Source organism: Fukomys damarensis, unplaced genomic scaffold (assembly GCF_012274545.1).
Source record: "Fukomys damarensis isolate Sample0158 unplaced genomic scaffold, DMR_v1.0_HiC HiC_scaffold_11, whole genome shotgun sequence".
Classification (NCBI taxonomy): Eukaryota; Metazoa; Chordata; class Mammalia; order Rodentia; family Bathyergidae; genus Fukomys; species Fukomys damarensis.
In genome coordinates this window covers 25,084,831-25,102,563 of record NW_022900923.1, presented here as the reverse complement: position 1 = coordinate 25,102,563, position 17,733 = coordinate 25,084,831, and the positions used below count along the sequence as shown (strand labels likewise).

Below are 17,733 nucleotides of genomic sequence, written 5' to 3'. Positions count from 1 at the left end.
AGCAAATCATGTTTTCTGGGTAACAAATAATTATACTGACCCCTGCTAAACCTTGTAAAATGGCATGTGTGGATTTGCTGCTTTTTTTGTTTTTTATTTTTGGTACCGGGGATCAAACTCAGGACCTTGCCCTTGTGAGTCAGGCAGCTGAAACACTGAGCTAAATCCCTGGCCAGGATTTGCTGGTTTTTGAGAGTCCTTTTATTTATTCTTTAGGGGCAGACCTGGTTGTGTCATGATCATCCTAAGACACTGAGGAATGAACTGGCTCACTGGATGTAGGGTTTTGGCCCCATGAAACATGAATAGGGGCTTTACTTGAACTCATGGAATGTGATGGATGGCTCAAGGGCCTCTAGTTAGTTGCTTGCATAACTTGGTGTTGGGCATCTGTGATTTGGAGGAGTGGATACACAGATGCTCTTGGTCTCAGCAGAGAGAATAGCTACAGCCAGTCTTTTGAAATGCCATGAAATAGTTCGCTTTACAGAGTGGCCTGGCTGAGAAAAAAGGCAAAGACCAATTTTTTGGAGGAGAGAAGTTATTTCTGGAAACTTGGATATTGTAACCCTAACAGGCTCTTCAGTGATGTGCCATGGAATACAAATATCCATTCCTGGCAAATACAATGCCATCCCAGTAGACATTTGTTGGATAAGATTTCTGGTAACAAAGACAATTACCAGCACCATGGATAGAAATCCATTTGAAGCATAAGGAAGTGATTAAATTGGATGATGTCTAAGGTCTTTGCCCAACTCTAGGATTTGTGAAAAAGAAGAATTTGAAGGACTTGTTTTCAACATGGAAAATGGCATCTGTTAGCACCAATTTCCTGGCAAATTGCTACCAATGTCCACGTGGCAATCCCCCTTTATAAGTCAGTCTGAAGTCCTGCTCTAATTATACTAAACTCTTCTCACTTATCTTTGTCTTTAACATGAGGGGTTATCATGGTTAAAGGTCATGGGTCAGCAATGTATTCTGTCAAGGGCCAGAGAGTAAATATTTTCAGCATTGTGGGCCACGTGGTGTGTGTTGTAACTACTTGACTTTGTCCTTGTAGTTGAAAGCAGCTTTGGGCAACATGTGAACAAATGGTGTTATGTTCCAATAAAACTCCAGGTACATAAACAGACACCTTGTGGGGATGCAGCTGGCCGACACTTGGTTAAAGATAAATAGAGGCTAATGTTGAAAGTTGGAAAGAAACATTTGTGTGGTTTTTCATTGGATCCTATCATTATTGAGGGTCATTTGGAAAATAAAAATGTATGAGAAATTTAAACATACATGTTAACATTTAAAATATGCTTATTGAGATAAGCCAAAATGTAAATAGGGACAAAAGAGCTTAGTTAAACAAGTAGAAGAACTGACACAGGGGATATTGGTTCTTAATTATGGATTGTGTCCATTACCCTTCTCCTCACCTGAAGGAATCACCCTTGCTGGTCTGAGTCCTTCATATTTGTACCCAGTGGGTGGCATGAGTGAGGAAGAACCTGCACAGGCATTGGCCTGCCCCCAAAGCCAACACTGGGTCTGTGCTGTGACTCCCTGCTCCGCACCCTGTGTTCTGCAAGCCTCCCTCTACTCTTTGTATGAGCATGACTCTGGGCTTCCCAGTTAGGAGCTGCTGCTGCTACTTTGCCCTCCTAGTGGGAAAGCAAAATGTGGGCTGTTATTTTGTCACCACTGTGTTTCCTTTCCCTATAGAGAATCCTAATTTAGAAATTCTTCCAGGCTAATGACCTTTATTGACATATCATCTACTTGCTGTGTCAGCTTTAAAAAGCTTTCACCCTCTAGGTGTAGGGCAGGGGACCTATTGCTATGCCAGGAGTCAAGATAGGGAGGGAGTTTATCCCTTGGCTCTTGAGATGTTCCCTGCCTGTCTGTGAACTCCTCAGGGGCCACCTGGGGTGGGGGCCGAGGGGGCTGCAGCACCGGCTCCTGCTGCAGCAGCTCTAGGGCCCTTTATAGAGCTGACAGCTACAATCATGACAGTTCCTGCCCTTCTGTCTCCTGCTTATTTCAGGAACAAAGGGATGAGGACTCGACTGGGATGCCTGTCTCACAAGTCAGACTCATGCAGTGATTTCACAGCTATCCTTCCTGACAAACCCAACCGTGCTCTCAAGTGAGTAGTATGGACACATAGCAGTCCTGGGGTGCCCGCCAAGGGGGTGTCTGCTATTGAGTTATATAACTTATTCTTCTCAAGTGAGCTGCAGGCCAGAGAGCCTTAGGACAATATAGTACTGCCTCTCAGCACCTCCTTTGATATCACCAGTGTGAGTAGAAGGAAGTTATAACTTCATGATATCATAGCAGGAGCCTTTCTCCTCCTAGGAGAGCATGTCAACCATCACTCAGATACTGTGGGAGGTGAAGGATACTTCTCGGTTCTACTTAGTTGTCAATCTGAGCTCTCAATTTGGAAATAAACACTGAAAGTTACTCTAAAAATATGCTTAGGTTCAGATAAACTGGATACTGCGTGCAGGAACTGTATTAAATGATGTTGAACACATCACCTAGACTCACCCTCAGCCAGCTCTGTAATGGGCATCACCATTCCCTCTTCAGAGGGGAAGAATTCAAGGTGACAGTGAGATGGAGTCATGAGCTGAGTCTAGCTTTTCTTATTCCAAAACCAGTTTCTTTCCAGTGTTATTTTGACATCTTTAAATCATGCTGTTACTTAGCTTTTGTTTAGTCTGAGAGCCAATATTCTGAATTTGCACCCTGAGGTTTTTCCAACAGTTACTTATGGATGTACAGATTTATAGCATCAGAATTTCAGGAATCCGGGTGTAGTCTGCATTTGTCCTCCATTGTTCTAATTTATCCTCCTGAGCAAATCTTGGTGGCTGAGTAGGAGGAGGTCATTCTAAGACAGATGTTTCTTCTTTCCTAGGAGATTATCCACTGAGGAAGCTACAAGGTGGGCAGATTCCTTTGATGTGCTTCTCTCTCATAAGTGTAAGTAGACTTTGGTCTCATCACGTAGCAAATCATCCAAATGCCTGCCAGGATTCACATACTGGGATGGGCATCCCAGATGTTTTAAATCCTGCCCTCACAGAGCCACCTGACTAGAGGAGAAGAAAGAATAAGAAAATAGGTAGTTTAATGCTTTGACTGAAGTTCTTCTTTTCTATTTTCTGGCTCAAGGTCTAGTCCCAAGAAGCCTTGATCTTCTCAGCAATCTTAGTCAGGGAGAGGTTAGCATAGGAGTTCAGTGTATGAGCTTGATGAGATGAGAGAATCTAGGTTCTATCCCAGATCTTTTTTATAAAATGAAACAATCTCTCCCTTTCCAGTGGAGGACCTTGGGCTGAATCTACTCAAGTGAATATTCTGTGCATTTCATTTTTTCTTGAGTTGACAGAATTTTGAATTGTCTTGTTTTTATTTTGAGGGATTACTAATTCAGCTGCATTGTATCCAGTTCCTGCCTAGAACACAACTTCTGGTTTCCCTCATCTTCCATTTCTTCCTTCCTCATCTATTATATCTTTTGTTTCCTACAAAGGCAGAAAGAATTGTGGGTATTGCAGTCTGGGGAGGGTGATTTGTCATTAGTCAAACTTTCTAGCTCTTTCTTTTTTCTCTTTATGAGCAACTCTAAATTTGTTGGGCTTTGAAATTCCAGTGGCATTCAGTATATGGAAGAGGCAGAGCAGAGGTGGGAGGAGAGAGGGTGTTGTGAAGAGACAGGAAGGTTTCAGACAGACATTCCATGTTCCTCTTAAATATGTCATGCCAGTGTTGGAAGGCAGAAGTGATCTGGGAGCAGAAAGCTTTGAGTTAGTGTGTTGTTTCCATTTAGGTGGGAAACATAGTTTGGTACAGTTAAGGTATTAGGTAGGAGTCAGGCCTATGTTATCAGATTCTACCCATCTTAGTTGCTAGATAGTTGAGTGTTCTTGATGGAGTCTATTGGTTTTTAGGAGGTGTTAGAAGTAAGCTTACTTTCAAATTTTTGAACAGTTCCCTCTGACTCTGCTCCAATTCCTAATAAACTAATTAACAAGTGTTTTTGAGTAGATTGTAAAATCAAAATCAAGATCTTAGAATAAGCACATAGTGTAACAAGTAATTTTGTGAGGCAAATAGTCATTTCAAGTATTCCATGGGTTATACTTAGGCAGAAAAATAAAGCAGTGTAGATAACAGCACATATAACATTTGGTCACACTCCAAAGAGCAAGCTCAAGCAATGAATTTGTCAAAGTAATGGCATATGTATGAACAACAATATTTAGAATTTGATAGTAATGCTTCTTTTTTTAAAAAAAATAAGGTTTATTTTGATGATTTTTCTGGTGTCACATATGGCTAAGCATGTGTCACCACCAATTCCTACCTTCTTTTCTGGCTTGATTTGATTCAAGATCATCTTGAAGTTTGATTTTCTATTTCAGCCTCACAACTGAATTGACTTAGTTCAGGTCCCTGAGGCTGTTTCCTCATTCTGAAATGGGGTTAGAAATACTTGCTCCTACCTGCCACCAGCCTATGAAAAATAGTTACTAAGTGGACAGTTAGAGAATTCAGGACTCTATTGAAAGATGTGTTGTAAGTGCGTGGTGCACTTACAAAGTGATACTTCTACTTATGAAACACAAAATAAATGTGCCTTGAGAGTAAGGTTGTGATTTTTACAGCCAATTTTTAATATTAAGCTATTATAGACAAGGTTATAGAAGAGAAATTAGTGATTGGATGTTTAAAATATATTTGTGCTGCAGTGAAAGGCCTGGAGATTTAAGAAATTTTATTTTAGACAAGGTCTCATTTTGTAGTTCACTGGTTTCAAATGTACTATGTAGCCTAGGCTGGCTTTGAACTCATGGTGATCCTCCCACCTCAGCCTCCCGAGTACTGGCATTACAGGCGTGTGCCACCACATGTGGCAGGAGGTTTAATTTTAATTGCTTGATTCATTGATTTCTAGATCTGAAGACACTTGGTTCTGCTTCTGGCAGGGATGCTTTGGGTTTTCATGGATGCAGTGAGACTTTTCTGAGACGGGGATGCTGCTTGGGGGTTACAAGTCGACACTACTCTGCTTCTTTGTGAAATAACTACAGAAATAGGTTTTTTGAAACTTGAAGTTTTGTGATCTTTCTTGGAGTCTGAAGTTTCTGCTTTTTTTCCCCCTGATTTTTAATTTCTGTTTAGTATGTAAATAAAAAAAAAACAGTAGAGTGAATGTCTTGGAGAAGAAAAGGATCTTTGAGGGATTCTTGGGGTAGAATTTAAAGCCTTTAGAACTTGAGTGTTTACTACTTGGTGAAAGCTATGGAGAGTTGATACCCAGGTTACTTTAAAGAGTGTTGACAACTTTCTAAAAGTCTAATTAATTTGGGCTGGTATTGTGACGCAATTAGCCCGATTAAACTTTTCCAGAGGGATTGCACCAGTACTTGTCCCTTAAGAGGGACAGCATTGCTGAGGTGTGTGGAACTTCTGATTAAGACAGTGAAATATAACAGGGTATGGTGGCACATGCCTGTAATCCCAGCACTTGGGAGGTTGAGGCAGGAGGATCACTGTGAGTTCGAGACCAGCCTGGGCTACACAGTGAGTTCCAGGTCAGTCTCACTACATAGTGAGACCCTGTCTCAAAAAAAAAAAAAAAAAAAAGAAAGAAAGAAAGAAAGAAATGAAATATCCTAAGAAGTCAAGTCCCTGATTGAGTGGGCTCCAGAAAAATATTTGATAGTCTAGAAACCACTCCCTGGTAATTCTCCATACTTAGGCAGCTTCCCTCTCTGAATTTTCTACTTAATAAAATTCCAGGTGATTATTTTTTCCCATTCTCAATCTATAGAACATCTTTGCAATCCTTGCTCTGCCTGGGTGTTTGGGGAATTCATTTGTTTAGAAAATGATGTGCTTAGTATCAGTATGTGTAAAATCTATGCTATGAAGTCAGGAGGGGGCACAGAGATAAACAGGACATCATTCATCCATCCCTGGTGGAGAATGCACTCTAAAAAGATAGGCATGTGTACCAATAATAACAGAAAAAATACAGTATGCTGACTGCACACTAGGTGGCCTCAAGATTTCAAACAGAATGTGGGCATTCAGCATTTCTCTTAATCTCTGTCTTGTCAATATTAGAAGTCTTAATCGATCTGGGAGTAGAACAGTTGCTTTTATTTTAGTGCATGGTTTCTACTTCATTCAGGAACATGCTTTTAAGTTATATGCAAAACATTGGCTGATATTCAGATTGGTGTTTCCAGTTTTGACCCAGCTCTGCTGCTGGATGGCTGGATTGCCTTGATAGAGCCCCTCAACCTCTTAGAGATCCTGTTTCCTCTATACCATGAAGGGTCTGGAGTAGGATGCGTCAGAAGCCAGATCCTGTTCTACTCCCTTGTCCTAAGTTGTTCAATGTGGCAAGCACCAAGGCTGAGCAATAACAGATCATCGACAACAGGTGGTTTAAAGCTGAAATGGTTTTGCAACCAGGAGAAGAACCAAAGGGCCCTCCTTGTCGAGGCAACTTGTGGGTTCAAATCTCAGACAAAAAGGAAGCAACTTCAATAGTTTTTAAGGCTTAAAGTTAAAAATATCTGGAAGGCAAATATTTGGAGTAATTTTATTTTCAACCATATTTGTTTAAAATGTAGTACAAAGAAGAACAGTTCTCGGGAAGCTCTGAGAGGTAACCACTTGCTAAGTGCTCTCTGGCTCTTTTTAAACTAACAAATGAAACTGAATGTGAAATTGCTGGTGGCTTCATTGACTAGGAAGGATTTCTAATGTTTGTTAATTTGGCATTTTTTCCCTGTTCATCCAGAAAAGACTTAGTGTCTATGACTTGTGCAAGTAGAATGCTCTAAAAGTGTGTGTGTGTGTAAGCCTTTCACTCTCTCCAGCTCATACCCAGGAAAATGAAGACTTTTATTTTATAGGAGATCTTTTGTAACAGGTTGCTCCAGAACAGGATCAAAATTATGTGTCTTCTACTTGTATTCTTCATGAACTTCAGGCATGTTTGTTATTTTGTCCAGCTTTTAGAGGGATATTCAGTCCTAAAGTCTGAATAACTGAATAAATCCCCCCTCTCTCTGTTCCCTCCTTCCCTCTCTCCCTTCTTCCCTTCTTTTCTCCCTTTCCTCTTCTTTGCCTCCCTCCTCCATCTCTCCTTCCTTCATATTTTTTAGATTCCTTCCATTTTTACCTCATGACAAGGACAGTTTAGGCTGTGTTCCTTCCCCTCCTCTCTCACTTCTTTCCCCTGACCACAGCACCTCACTGTGTTTATTTGGAACTTAAGTCTTGTTTAGTTGTTTGTACAGAGCACAGACTGTCTATGCTGACCGCCAGCTCCCGAGAAAGCTAGGGACAAGTGGAATGGGACAATTGAAAGTTTTTGTTTTTCTTTTTTTGTATTTGCATAGTTATCTATCTCAGAGAAAACAAAGCCCATAAAGAGGCTTTAAAAAATAGTAGTCCACTTTGAGGTAATAATTGTGGTATACAAAACTATAATGACTTAAGTTGGTCATTCAGCTACTAAGCAGAAAACCCACAACAATAGATGACTAAATTATCAGCTCATGAAATTCCTTAAGTTATTTATCTAAATAGCCATTAGCTCTAGAATTTATATAGTTAAAATGGTTGGGCTTCCATTCATCACACAACCCTCCCTTGTGTCCCTCTCCATGCCAGAAGATTCTAGAACAGTGTTATTCAAAGCATGATCCAAAGAAGACAATACCAGCATCTGCCAGGAGCTGGTGAGAAATGAACATTTTTGCATCTTGCTCAGGCCTGTAGACTGAGAGTCCTTGGGGGTTGGTCCTTGGGTTCTATTTTCCACAAGCCCTCCTAGCACATGGAAGTGGGAAAAACACTACTCTCAAAAGCAAGTCAGTGAAACACAAATCTGAATCATTTTGGTGGGGCAGATGGCTATGACTTTCCAAAAAACACTTTCCAAGAGACTATAGCTTATATTGCAGCTTTCTCTGGCCCACAGGCACAGCATCCTTTTGTCACTGGGAAGCTGGGTCCGGACAGAGTGAGGCACTGGCCTCTTGCTTTCTTGTTCCTTGCTTCTTTGTGCCCTCAGTGAAAGCAATTTAGTAGAGACATCCAGATGGCCATGCAGAAGTATAGGAAGAATTTTCTATAAAATAGATATATAGTGTTATTTCTATAACACTATAGGTGGGAGAAGGTGGGCAGTGCCATGAGTGCATCTGTACTGAGTGCAGGTTTGGATATGCACATGAAAGTTATTTTTGAGTTCAGAGGACAGGGGAAATTATAATGCTTATCAACATTTCACTTAAAAGTTACTTTGGAACTGAAAAATGTCTTCCTGCCCTTTTCAGATGGTCAGTGTTTTTTCTCAGGGGCTTTAATTGTGTAAGAGATTTATGAAAGATTAAGTTCTTAATTTAAAGCAGATACCAGCCCAAGGCAAGAGGGTCTTTAAAGAATATTTTCTTTCCTGATATCACTGGGCTGTATAGGTTATGGAAGCCAGGAATGCTGTATGTCTTGTTTTGGAACAAGATGGCCAGGTGGCCAGATATCCAAAGGACTCCACACATTGTGTAACTTTAAAATGCTACTGTGCTCTGTGGGATTGCTTCAGGTCTGAGACCTAACAAATGTTTATAAATGTATGATACATTGAAGTCTTTGTTTCTTTACTTAGCTGGCAATGCATGCTATTTTGGACACCCATCCCTCCTTGTCTCTCAGGTGTGCTAATGTCTAACTACTTGCCTCAGACCTTTATTGGTATATCATGTGTCACATATTACACATATACTGTACATCAACAAACATGGCAGGTATGCTTTTTAGAGAAACTGAGGCTAAGAGTTAGCATATATATATGATGTGGTGGGAAAGGAATTTCCTTACATCGTTGGTATTATCTCCACATTGATAAGTTTTACTTGCACTGAGGAGGTGGGGGCACCCTCACCCTTTATAGAAGGAGTGTCTCTATGTAGCAACTGTTAAAAGAGTGTTAGAATGTTGAGGGCCAGGGATTTAGCTCAGTGGTTCTGCCACCTGCCTCACAAGTGCAAGGTCCTGAGTTTGATCCCCGGTAAAACTAAAACAAAAACAAAAGCAAACAAAAATCTGTATTGAAAAAGGTTGGAATGGAAGCAACTGGATAAGTTTCCAGCACCCATTCTGTCAGCTATGTGAAATTAAGCAAATTACCTTATTTCTATAAACCTTACTTTCCTTTTCTGTAGAAGGGGAATATAAGACTTACCTTGGACAGTTATGAGAATTTGGTGTGACTGCTATTCACAAATGCTAAATGTGGATTTGTACCTTGAGGTATTCGTTGAAGGACTAGTTATTTTAAAATGTTTTTTGCTATAACATAGTATTAAATTCACAGAGAAAACATGCATTTTGTGTATCCCATATGCCCAGGATTGTGTTAGCTTCTCGATCCTACTGATGATAGCTTGAAGTAGCCGATTGGGGGTAGCAATAGCGTCACCAAGAAAACTTATTCGAGTTGTGTTTTGCTCACCCTTTGCCACCTGAGCTATTGGTATTCTCTTCTCACACCTTCCTACTTCCCCTCCAAGTGAGTGAGAGAAAAAACCTAGTAGGTGAATTTGACATGATTCTCTTTGAGAATACATACAGTATTCCTCTATGAAGCTAACCTAAGAAATATTCTTGGGTACTTAATTTTTGAAATCCTTAAGGCTATTGATAGGTGTATGTGAGGCTTTATAATACTTCTTTATTGAAGGAGTCATTTGTGAATATTAAGCTTTCTCCTTATTAGGGCCATGTCTCCTTTGTCTCCCCTCTTAGTAGAAAATTTCTTGCCAGTGTCTCATAGTAGCTGCAAATACAGGCTTTGACTTTTTTTTTCTTTTTTGATTTTTTTTTTTTGATTACTTGCCTCAGCTTATGCTTGATGGGACAGGAATAAAACACTAGAATAGGAGTTGTAAGGCCCCAGGTCTCCTTCCTCTTCGGTTACCCCATCCTAGGAATAATAAACTATGCAACCTCAGGGCATTATTCTTTGTGTCCAACATAGGGTGTGATCATAGGGCCTTTCAACTCTTTTCTGGCACAAAAAGTCTCATAGCCTTTAAGTCCTATTACAATCATAATATATCATTTTGCTATGTATATACTAACAAAGTAGAGATCATTGAAGAAAACTATGTTAATCACAAGACTGAAATATATTAGCATACCAATTGCTTGCCAGTAAGTATTCTAATTGGCAATCATTTGTAATCTATCTAAATCGTTCTTAGCCCTGTTATTTGTTTAGAAGCCTTTATTTCATAACACACACACACACACACACACACACACACACACACACACAGAACTCCAATCCTGATGCTGTTCTCATTACAAATTTCAAAGCGGTGGCTTGATTCCCAATCAAAGAAGATTTGACTTTACTACTAGTACATCTATCTTGGATTTTATAAATGAATTTTCCTTTTCTGATCTCAGAAAGACCTTGGAGCCCATTCATTGGGTTATTTTCTCCAACTGATCAGGAATAGAAGATGACTCTGGTCTTTGGGAGAGCACTTTGGTAAACACAGAGCTAAAAAAGAATCTTTTATTCTCATCTTATATTTTTCCAAGCCTGGGAACTGAGCTAGGCTCAAGCCCAGCCCTGATGCCTGCTAAATTGGGGCTGCTGGACCTTGACCTGTTACCTAAGCCACCCTCCCTGCTGCACCAGCTGCACTGCTCATTCATAGTGACCCAGTTTCTCTCCTTATGTAATCACCCTCCATCAAAGAACTGGAGAGAGAAAGCCAACAGCCGGCAGCATGTGTAGCCACAGCGTGTTCTTGGAGATTCTGTGGATGCTCAAAAGGATGCCAATATTCTGCCCACTGTTCCAGGAATCCAGGATACAAACCTTTCCCTTGCTGCTGGATAGGCACCCATCTTAGAAAGATTTTTGGTGTTTTAGAACCTCGAGTCCTTACAGTGTCATTCAAAGAAAACTCAAATGAAATGAAAGTGAAACGACTACAAGGCAGATCCCCCGGCCTCTTTCCTAATTTTTTATTTTTGGGATCGAACTCAGGACCTTATACTTGTGAGGCAGGCAGTGGCACCACTGAACTAAATCCCTGGCCCTATTTCCTAATTTCTTAAACTGCTCACTACCTATCCTCTTTAAGTCGCCATGATTATAATTGGCACAAGTTATATTCTTTGTGATAATCCACAATGTACAGGAATCACAGTCACTAACATGAATTGGGTTGTGCATTCCCTGTCTATGGGTCGATCTGTGTCTGAGTGTGTTTACATGTATGAACTCACACTCCTGTGACCCTCTGGAGGAGGTGCTGTTCATATCTGCATGTTACAGATGAGGAAACTGAGGCACAGATAGGTTAAACCTCTTGCCAAAGCTCTTATGCTTCAGAGCCAGAACCCAATCCCCTGAAGAACAGCTTTGGGGGTCAAAGAGAAGTCACTCTTCCTAGTTGCTTGAAATCAGCAGAAGCTGCAGAGTGGGGCTCTGAGCCCCGAGGCTCATGTTCCTGTGCAGGGTGCATGCGGCCTGGCGGAAGGCACACAGCCAATGCACATAGCCAAGTTTGTAATGAGAGATGCCTGGAGATGCTGCCGAGCCTTTGAGAGATGAGCCAGTTTCCTGCCTTTTGAACCTTTCAGAGATGAACCAGTTTCCTGCCTTTTGAACCATCTGCAGTTTATGACAAGCAGAAGGCCAGGAGAGGGTCCTGGTAGAGGGGACAGGGAAAGATGGGAGGATGGGGAGAAAAATGGCAGAGGACAAAAGAGAAGGGAGAGGGGTAGAGTGAGATGCTGGGGAGTCAGAGAAAGAAGCAAATGAAAAGCTTTCTGGGAGGAGGTATGAGGTGGATAGAAGGGGAGCAAAGATGTGATTGGGAAGGAAAGAATCTCACTGGCTCCAGTCCCACATAATTCATTTGCTATGTCACTTCTGCTTATCAGGAGAGGTGGGCCAGGTGAGGCGCATGTGGTCTGTACACAGAAGCCTGCAGCCGCCATCTGTTCTGTGCCCTGCTCCTGCAGTGGTGGGTACCTCCCAACCCTTCTCACTTTCCTTGTTCCACAGTGACCTTCCAGGGCCTGCTTGCTCTGTGCTAGCCTTGGGACTATGGAAAAGATGGGGAGGGGTTGGGCCTGAGAGATGGGTGAATGGAGCAAGTGGATAAGCAGAGAAGGGGGCGTTGGTGAGGGAAGGGGTGGTTTGCAGTCTGTGGAGGCTTTTGTGGTCTATGCCTGTCAGGACATCTTTGCTTCAATCTTTTGCTGCTGTTCTTAGGTTGAGACCCTTCAGGAGGGCCCACAGAAGCAGGGCCATTCTCTCCTCTTCTCTGTCTCTTAAGTTCTCCCCTTGAAATCCCAGCAACTTCCAGGTGCCATATTTTGTTTGTTCTCCTTCTCCCTTTGAACCAGCCTTGGAAATGCAGGCCATCAATTGGGTTGGGAAAGACTGAAAGAGCAGGCATATTTACATGGGCATTCTGCAGTCCATGGTTGGGAAAGATGCCTGTCTGCTCTGGGAGGTGTCACAGAATCTCTGGGAGGATGGTTTTATGTTCTCTAAATGCAAGAGCAGCAGGAGAATGGGGAAAACATAAGAACCAAGATACATCCTGTAAAGGTAGAAGTTTCCAATGCTGAATGTAAAATATTGCATACTTAAAATGTACCAATAAAAGAATTTAAGGATAAAAAAAATAAATGCAAGAGCAGAGAGGGGTTGAGGAGAGGGCAGGGGAATGGGGGAAACAAAACAGAACCAAGATAGATCATGTAAAGGTACAAATTTCCAATGATGAATGTCATTATATTGTATACCTAAAATGTACCAATAAAATGAATTAAACAAAAAAAGAGCAAAGATAGGGCTGAATGTCAGTGCTGCAGGAGAGAAAACTTAGGCAGATTCCAGGTTCTTGGTGGTACCTAATGACTCCAGTTCTCACCACAGAGAAGATGATGGCATATGTCTTTCTTCTGGAAAATCTCCAGGTCTTGGAGCCAAATGGCACATTTGTAGGATACATGTGTTCAGTGTGTTTTCATGGTAGGGGGAGGTGACATTCTGAGATCTTCCAACTATCATCAGAGAAGGGGCAGGTGGAAAGGGCTTTGAAGTCATTCATCTGCTCAAATCCAGTCATCTTCTTTTACTGAACAAGAGACCACAGACAACTCAATGTTCCGTGTTTTACTTTCCATTTTTGCAAACAAAACAAAACAAAACAGAAAAACCAAAACTCATCTAAGAGCTAATATCTGTTGACCTCTTATCAGTACTATGTACTTTTTGTGGACTGGCTCATTTGATTCTGATAATAACTCAATATAGTAATTCCTGGTATTATGCTCATTTTACAGATGGGCGTTAAGATGTTAAGATACCTTTCCAAGATTATGCAGAATTCAGACTCAGGCTGTCTGGTTCCAGATCCCCAGTGTTCTTTCAAAAGGGTTGATGTAAAGACAAAATTGTTAATGTAGATGAAGGGGACAGCACAGAACTTGGTCTGGAATAAGTTCTCAATTTATGACAGTGATGATATCAGTGATAAGGGTGATGGAAACAGTCAACCAAAAACAGTGTCTGAAGTAGGCAGGTCTAAGGATGGGGCATGGGGCAGAGTGCTAACTCTAGCTGAGAGAGTTCACCAAAGCCAGTGCCCTTCTTCTACAGATGAGAAAGCTGAGACCCAGTGAAGGTGAGTGCATTGCCCAAGGTGGTACAGCTAATTATGGATATGGCTCTGATCAGGACTGGTGCTTCCAAGTGTGACCTGTGGTGTTTCTGCCCCAGGTGGGACTGTAGACTGACCCTCTGAAGCTGTTCAGCAATACCCAAGCTGGCTGTGAATTCATCACAAGTTACTCCAAACCACACCCCACTGAGCCAGTCTCAACTTTTCCAATGTAATTCATTTAAACTTTGCAGCCTATGCCCATCCTTGCTTCTGTGCTTTCGACTTTCAGATACTCTTCTGCCCTTTTCTCATCATCCTGCTTGTTCCTGTCTTTCATGGAAATATCACCATCTATGATGTTACTTAATGGTTTCCTTTGTCTTGCCATACATGAGCTCCTCTCTTCACCTCAACATCCACTGGCCAAGCTGTCAGTGGGCCCTACAATCCTACAGACCTGGAGACTAGACCACTGATGCATATATGGATGCTGGTTGTTTATTTCACCATCCTTGCCACTTACTATGTGACCTTGAACAAGTTGTTTCACTTTTCTAAGCTTTATTTTTCTCTCCTTTCAAATGGTGAAAACATCAGGATCTGTGCTATCAATTTGCCACGAGGAAAAAGTGCCATAAGTCTCAAAAGGCATTTAATATGGTGCCCAAAGTAAGTGCTCATTAATGCTTGCTGTGGTTGTTGAAAATGCTTACTCCGACTTCATTTTTTTTTTTGCTTCTTTTTTTTTTTTTTTTTTTTTTTGTGCCAGGTATTGAACTTGGGTCCTTGTGCTTGCAAGGCAGGCAGCAGAACCACTGAGCTAAATCCCTCTCTGACTTCAATTTAAAAAAAAATTCCTTCTATCCTTCTCTCCCTTTTCTTGATTCCAACTTCCAGTTCCTAAATCTTTGATGTTTTCCAGGTTCAAGGTTTATTCACCAGCCTGGGTGGGTCCTGTCTTTGAATGATGGATATACTCCTAGGTTAAAGGTTCTCACTCTTCTTCTGGTGCATCATCCTCTCCGAAACCTGAAGTCTAGGTCTTTACTACTGTTTGCTGTTGCCTACCTCAGCCACGGCCATTTTCCCACGGTATCTCTTCCCAACTCTTCCCGCTCTAGGTGTCTCCACCACAGCAATACTGCCCTTGTAGTTATTCCTTAATATCTTTTACATCCAGGACAGCCTGGCAGTTCTGTGAGGTGGTGACTTTGTATGATTTGTTCATGCTGGAGCTCTAAAACTTAGCATTTTACCCCATTCCTAAATTGTATTGGTTTTAATTTTATTTTTTTCATTGTTTATTGGTAGTTTTTAGGTGTACAGTACAGTTTCATTCATCACTGTGATTTTGTACCTTTACATGCTGTATCTTGGTTCTTATTTTTTCCCCATTCCCCTGCCCTCCCTTCTCCCCCTCCACCCTTCCCTATTTACAAAGACCTTGTTTCCATTTTTTTCCTTTTCTATTTTTTCTTTTCCCTTATTTCCTTTCCCCTACACTTCCCACATCCCTTACTCCTTTAGTCCTTTTCTATTTCACATTATCAGCTATGAACGTTATTTATAATTTGAACCTTATTTACACTTTTAGTTTTTCACACCAAAGAAACTATTTGGTATTTGCACAGGTGTATCTTATTAATTTCACTTGAGTATGGCCTCAATGTGCATCCATTTAGCTGTAAATATTTCTAGTTTCTCATTCTTTATGGCTGAGTAATGCTCTATTTTATAAAAAAATCCACATCTTCTGTCCAGTCTTTAGTTGATTGACAATTGGGCTGTTTCCAAGTTTTAGCTATTACAAACTGTGCCGCTAGAAACATGGATGCGCATATATTGCTGTGGTATGATTTTTAAAATTCTTTTGGAAAGATACCAAACAGAGGGATGGCTGGGTCAAATGGAACCTTTAATCTTAGTCATTTGAGGCATCTCCATATTGATTTCCACAGTGGTTGCACCAGTCTACACTCCCACTGACAATGGAGAAGGGTTCCTTTCTCCCCACAATCCAGCAAGCATTTGTTACTGGTTAATTTTTTGATAGCAGCCACTCTTTCTGGGATGAGGTGAAGTCTCAGTGTTTAAAACTTAGCATCTTTATAGCAACCTTACCATAAATTAATGAAGAAGATCAAGGCTGTCCAACTTCATGCCTCTCGCAAATGTCTCTTCTCTGACAGTTTCTGTGCATTTACCCACTGCACTTTTTCCTTACTTCTCTTCTTAAGAAACACAAGTTCTTCCATTTCTTGGTCTCTCTTCTCTAAAATTTGTCTTTTTTCCAAATACTATAATTTTATGCTTTGATCTCTCTTTTCCCTTTCTTTCCCTCTTTTTCTGGAAAACACATCTCTCCAATATTGCATTGCAACTGGTTGGCTCTTGGGCTCTACTTTTACTAGTTGTATGATTGGGCCATTTATTCCACTTTGTAAGTTTTAGTTTCTTCCTAGGCAAAATGAAAGTGATATCATTTATGGATCACCATTGTTAGAAAAATAAATTGAGTTGAAGTTTTGTAAAATCTTGAGCAGAAGCCATGGCAGATAATAAATAAATAAAATTTCCTGCCCCATACCCAAAATAAAGAAATAAAAAATAAAATAAAATCCTGCCTTCTCTACCTAGGCCCCTTTACCTTCCCCTGCTTTTATCAGAAAGGAGCTTCAATTTCCTGCTTAAAACTAGAAACTTTCCTACATAGCCTTTCTCACCACCCTAATTTGCTTTGCAGGCCTATTTCTTCTGCCTTCCTAAGGGCAACATTTTTTTTTCCCTTCTCTAGTTATCTTCTTTCTTTCCTTTAACTTCAAGTTCTCTTGCTCATCAAGTCTTCTCTGATCAGATCCAGATTTAACATACTCAAGGCTGTCTTAAAAAAACAAACAGTAAAACTGTTTCCTGACCTTATGTTTCCTTTTAGTATTGTTGTTCAATCTCTCTGATTCCCTGCCTGCCAAATCTCTTTCAGGAAACATCTGAATGAACTGTTTCCACTCTGTGCTCTCATTCACCTCTGAACTTAACTACTATATGGCCAGGGCTCATCACACTGTTCACCACCACTGTTCTTACCCACGTCACTGACTCTGTGACTCCTCTCAGACCTATCAGGTTTGACCTCTGGGCAGAATTGGACACAATCTCCCTTCTTGTCCCTTCTTTCTTCTTGCAGTATTATCTCCCTGGCCTTCTGTAGTATTGAGCAGTCCTTCCATCTTTCTGGCTCTTTTATAGGCTGCTTGATGTATTTTTTTTTAGCAATTAATCTGTTTATAGGCACCTTGGCTGCTTCTGTATATAGGCTATTATGAATAGCCCCACAATAAACATAGGCATGCAAATATTTCTTTTGTATTTTTAAATCTATTTTATTACTATTAAACATTTGTGTTTCTAAAGTATTTGTAATTACTCAATAAACTCCCTTAATTCTAGCCTTTGTGTATGTAGTTCTCTCTTCCTGAATTCTCTTCTCCATATACCCCTTCCTTCTTTCGCAGAGCTTCCTTATCCTCCCCTTCCTTTCACTATGCACAAGTCTCTTCCTACTGCAGGTCTTCCTTCTCTTTTGAGAGGGGCCTCTGACCCCCCTCAAGATCCTTTTGTAGCCGCTTGTATTTTACTTATCATATAACTTACCATAATATGTCAGAATCGCCATAATTATGCTTTCTTGGCTCAAACTGCCATTTGATGGCAAGTGCCATGTGATTGCCTAGCAGAATACCTGTGTTATCCAAGTGATTAATGAATGAATGAGTTAGTGGAATGGCATTGTCACTACTTTGGATCAGGAGAAGAGTATACCTTATCTTAAGGTTTCCTGCTACAAGTTATTATTGTGTGAGATCAGGTAAGTTGCTTTTTTCAACATCAACTTTCTCCTCTGTAATGGGAAGGAGGAAAGCCACATTCCTGGGGAGGACTTTGCAGGTATAATCTCTTTTAATTCCCACAAAGCCCTACCAAAGCTGGAGCCTAGAAG

At 40.8% G+C, this 17,733-nt stretch overlaps 1 protein-coding gene across 7 annotated transcripts in view; it reads left to right on the top strand.

Annotated features, from left to right (window-relative positions):
• Nucleotides 1-17,733, top strand: part of Rgs8 (regulator of G protein signaling 8) — a 44,388-nt gene that overhangs the window by 16,845 nt on the left and 9,810 nt on the right. For all 7 annotated transcript variants that reach the window (XM_010608278.2, XM_010608281.3, XM_010608279.2 and 4 more), the window contains 2 exons: nucleotides 2,042-2,143; nucleotides 2,924-2,988. In XM_010608278.2, the coding sequence (XP_010606580.1) occupies nucleotides 2,042-2,143; nucleotides 2,924-2,988 (167 nt within the window). The remainder of the gene's footprint in view (nucleotides 1-2,041; nucleotides 2,144-2,923; nucleotides 2,989-17,733) is intronic.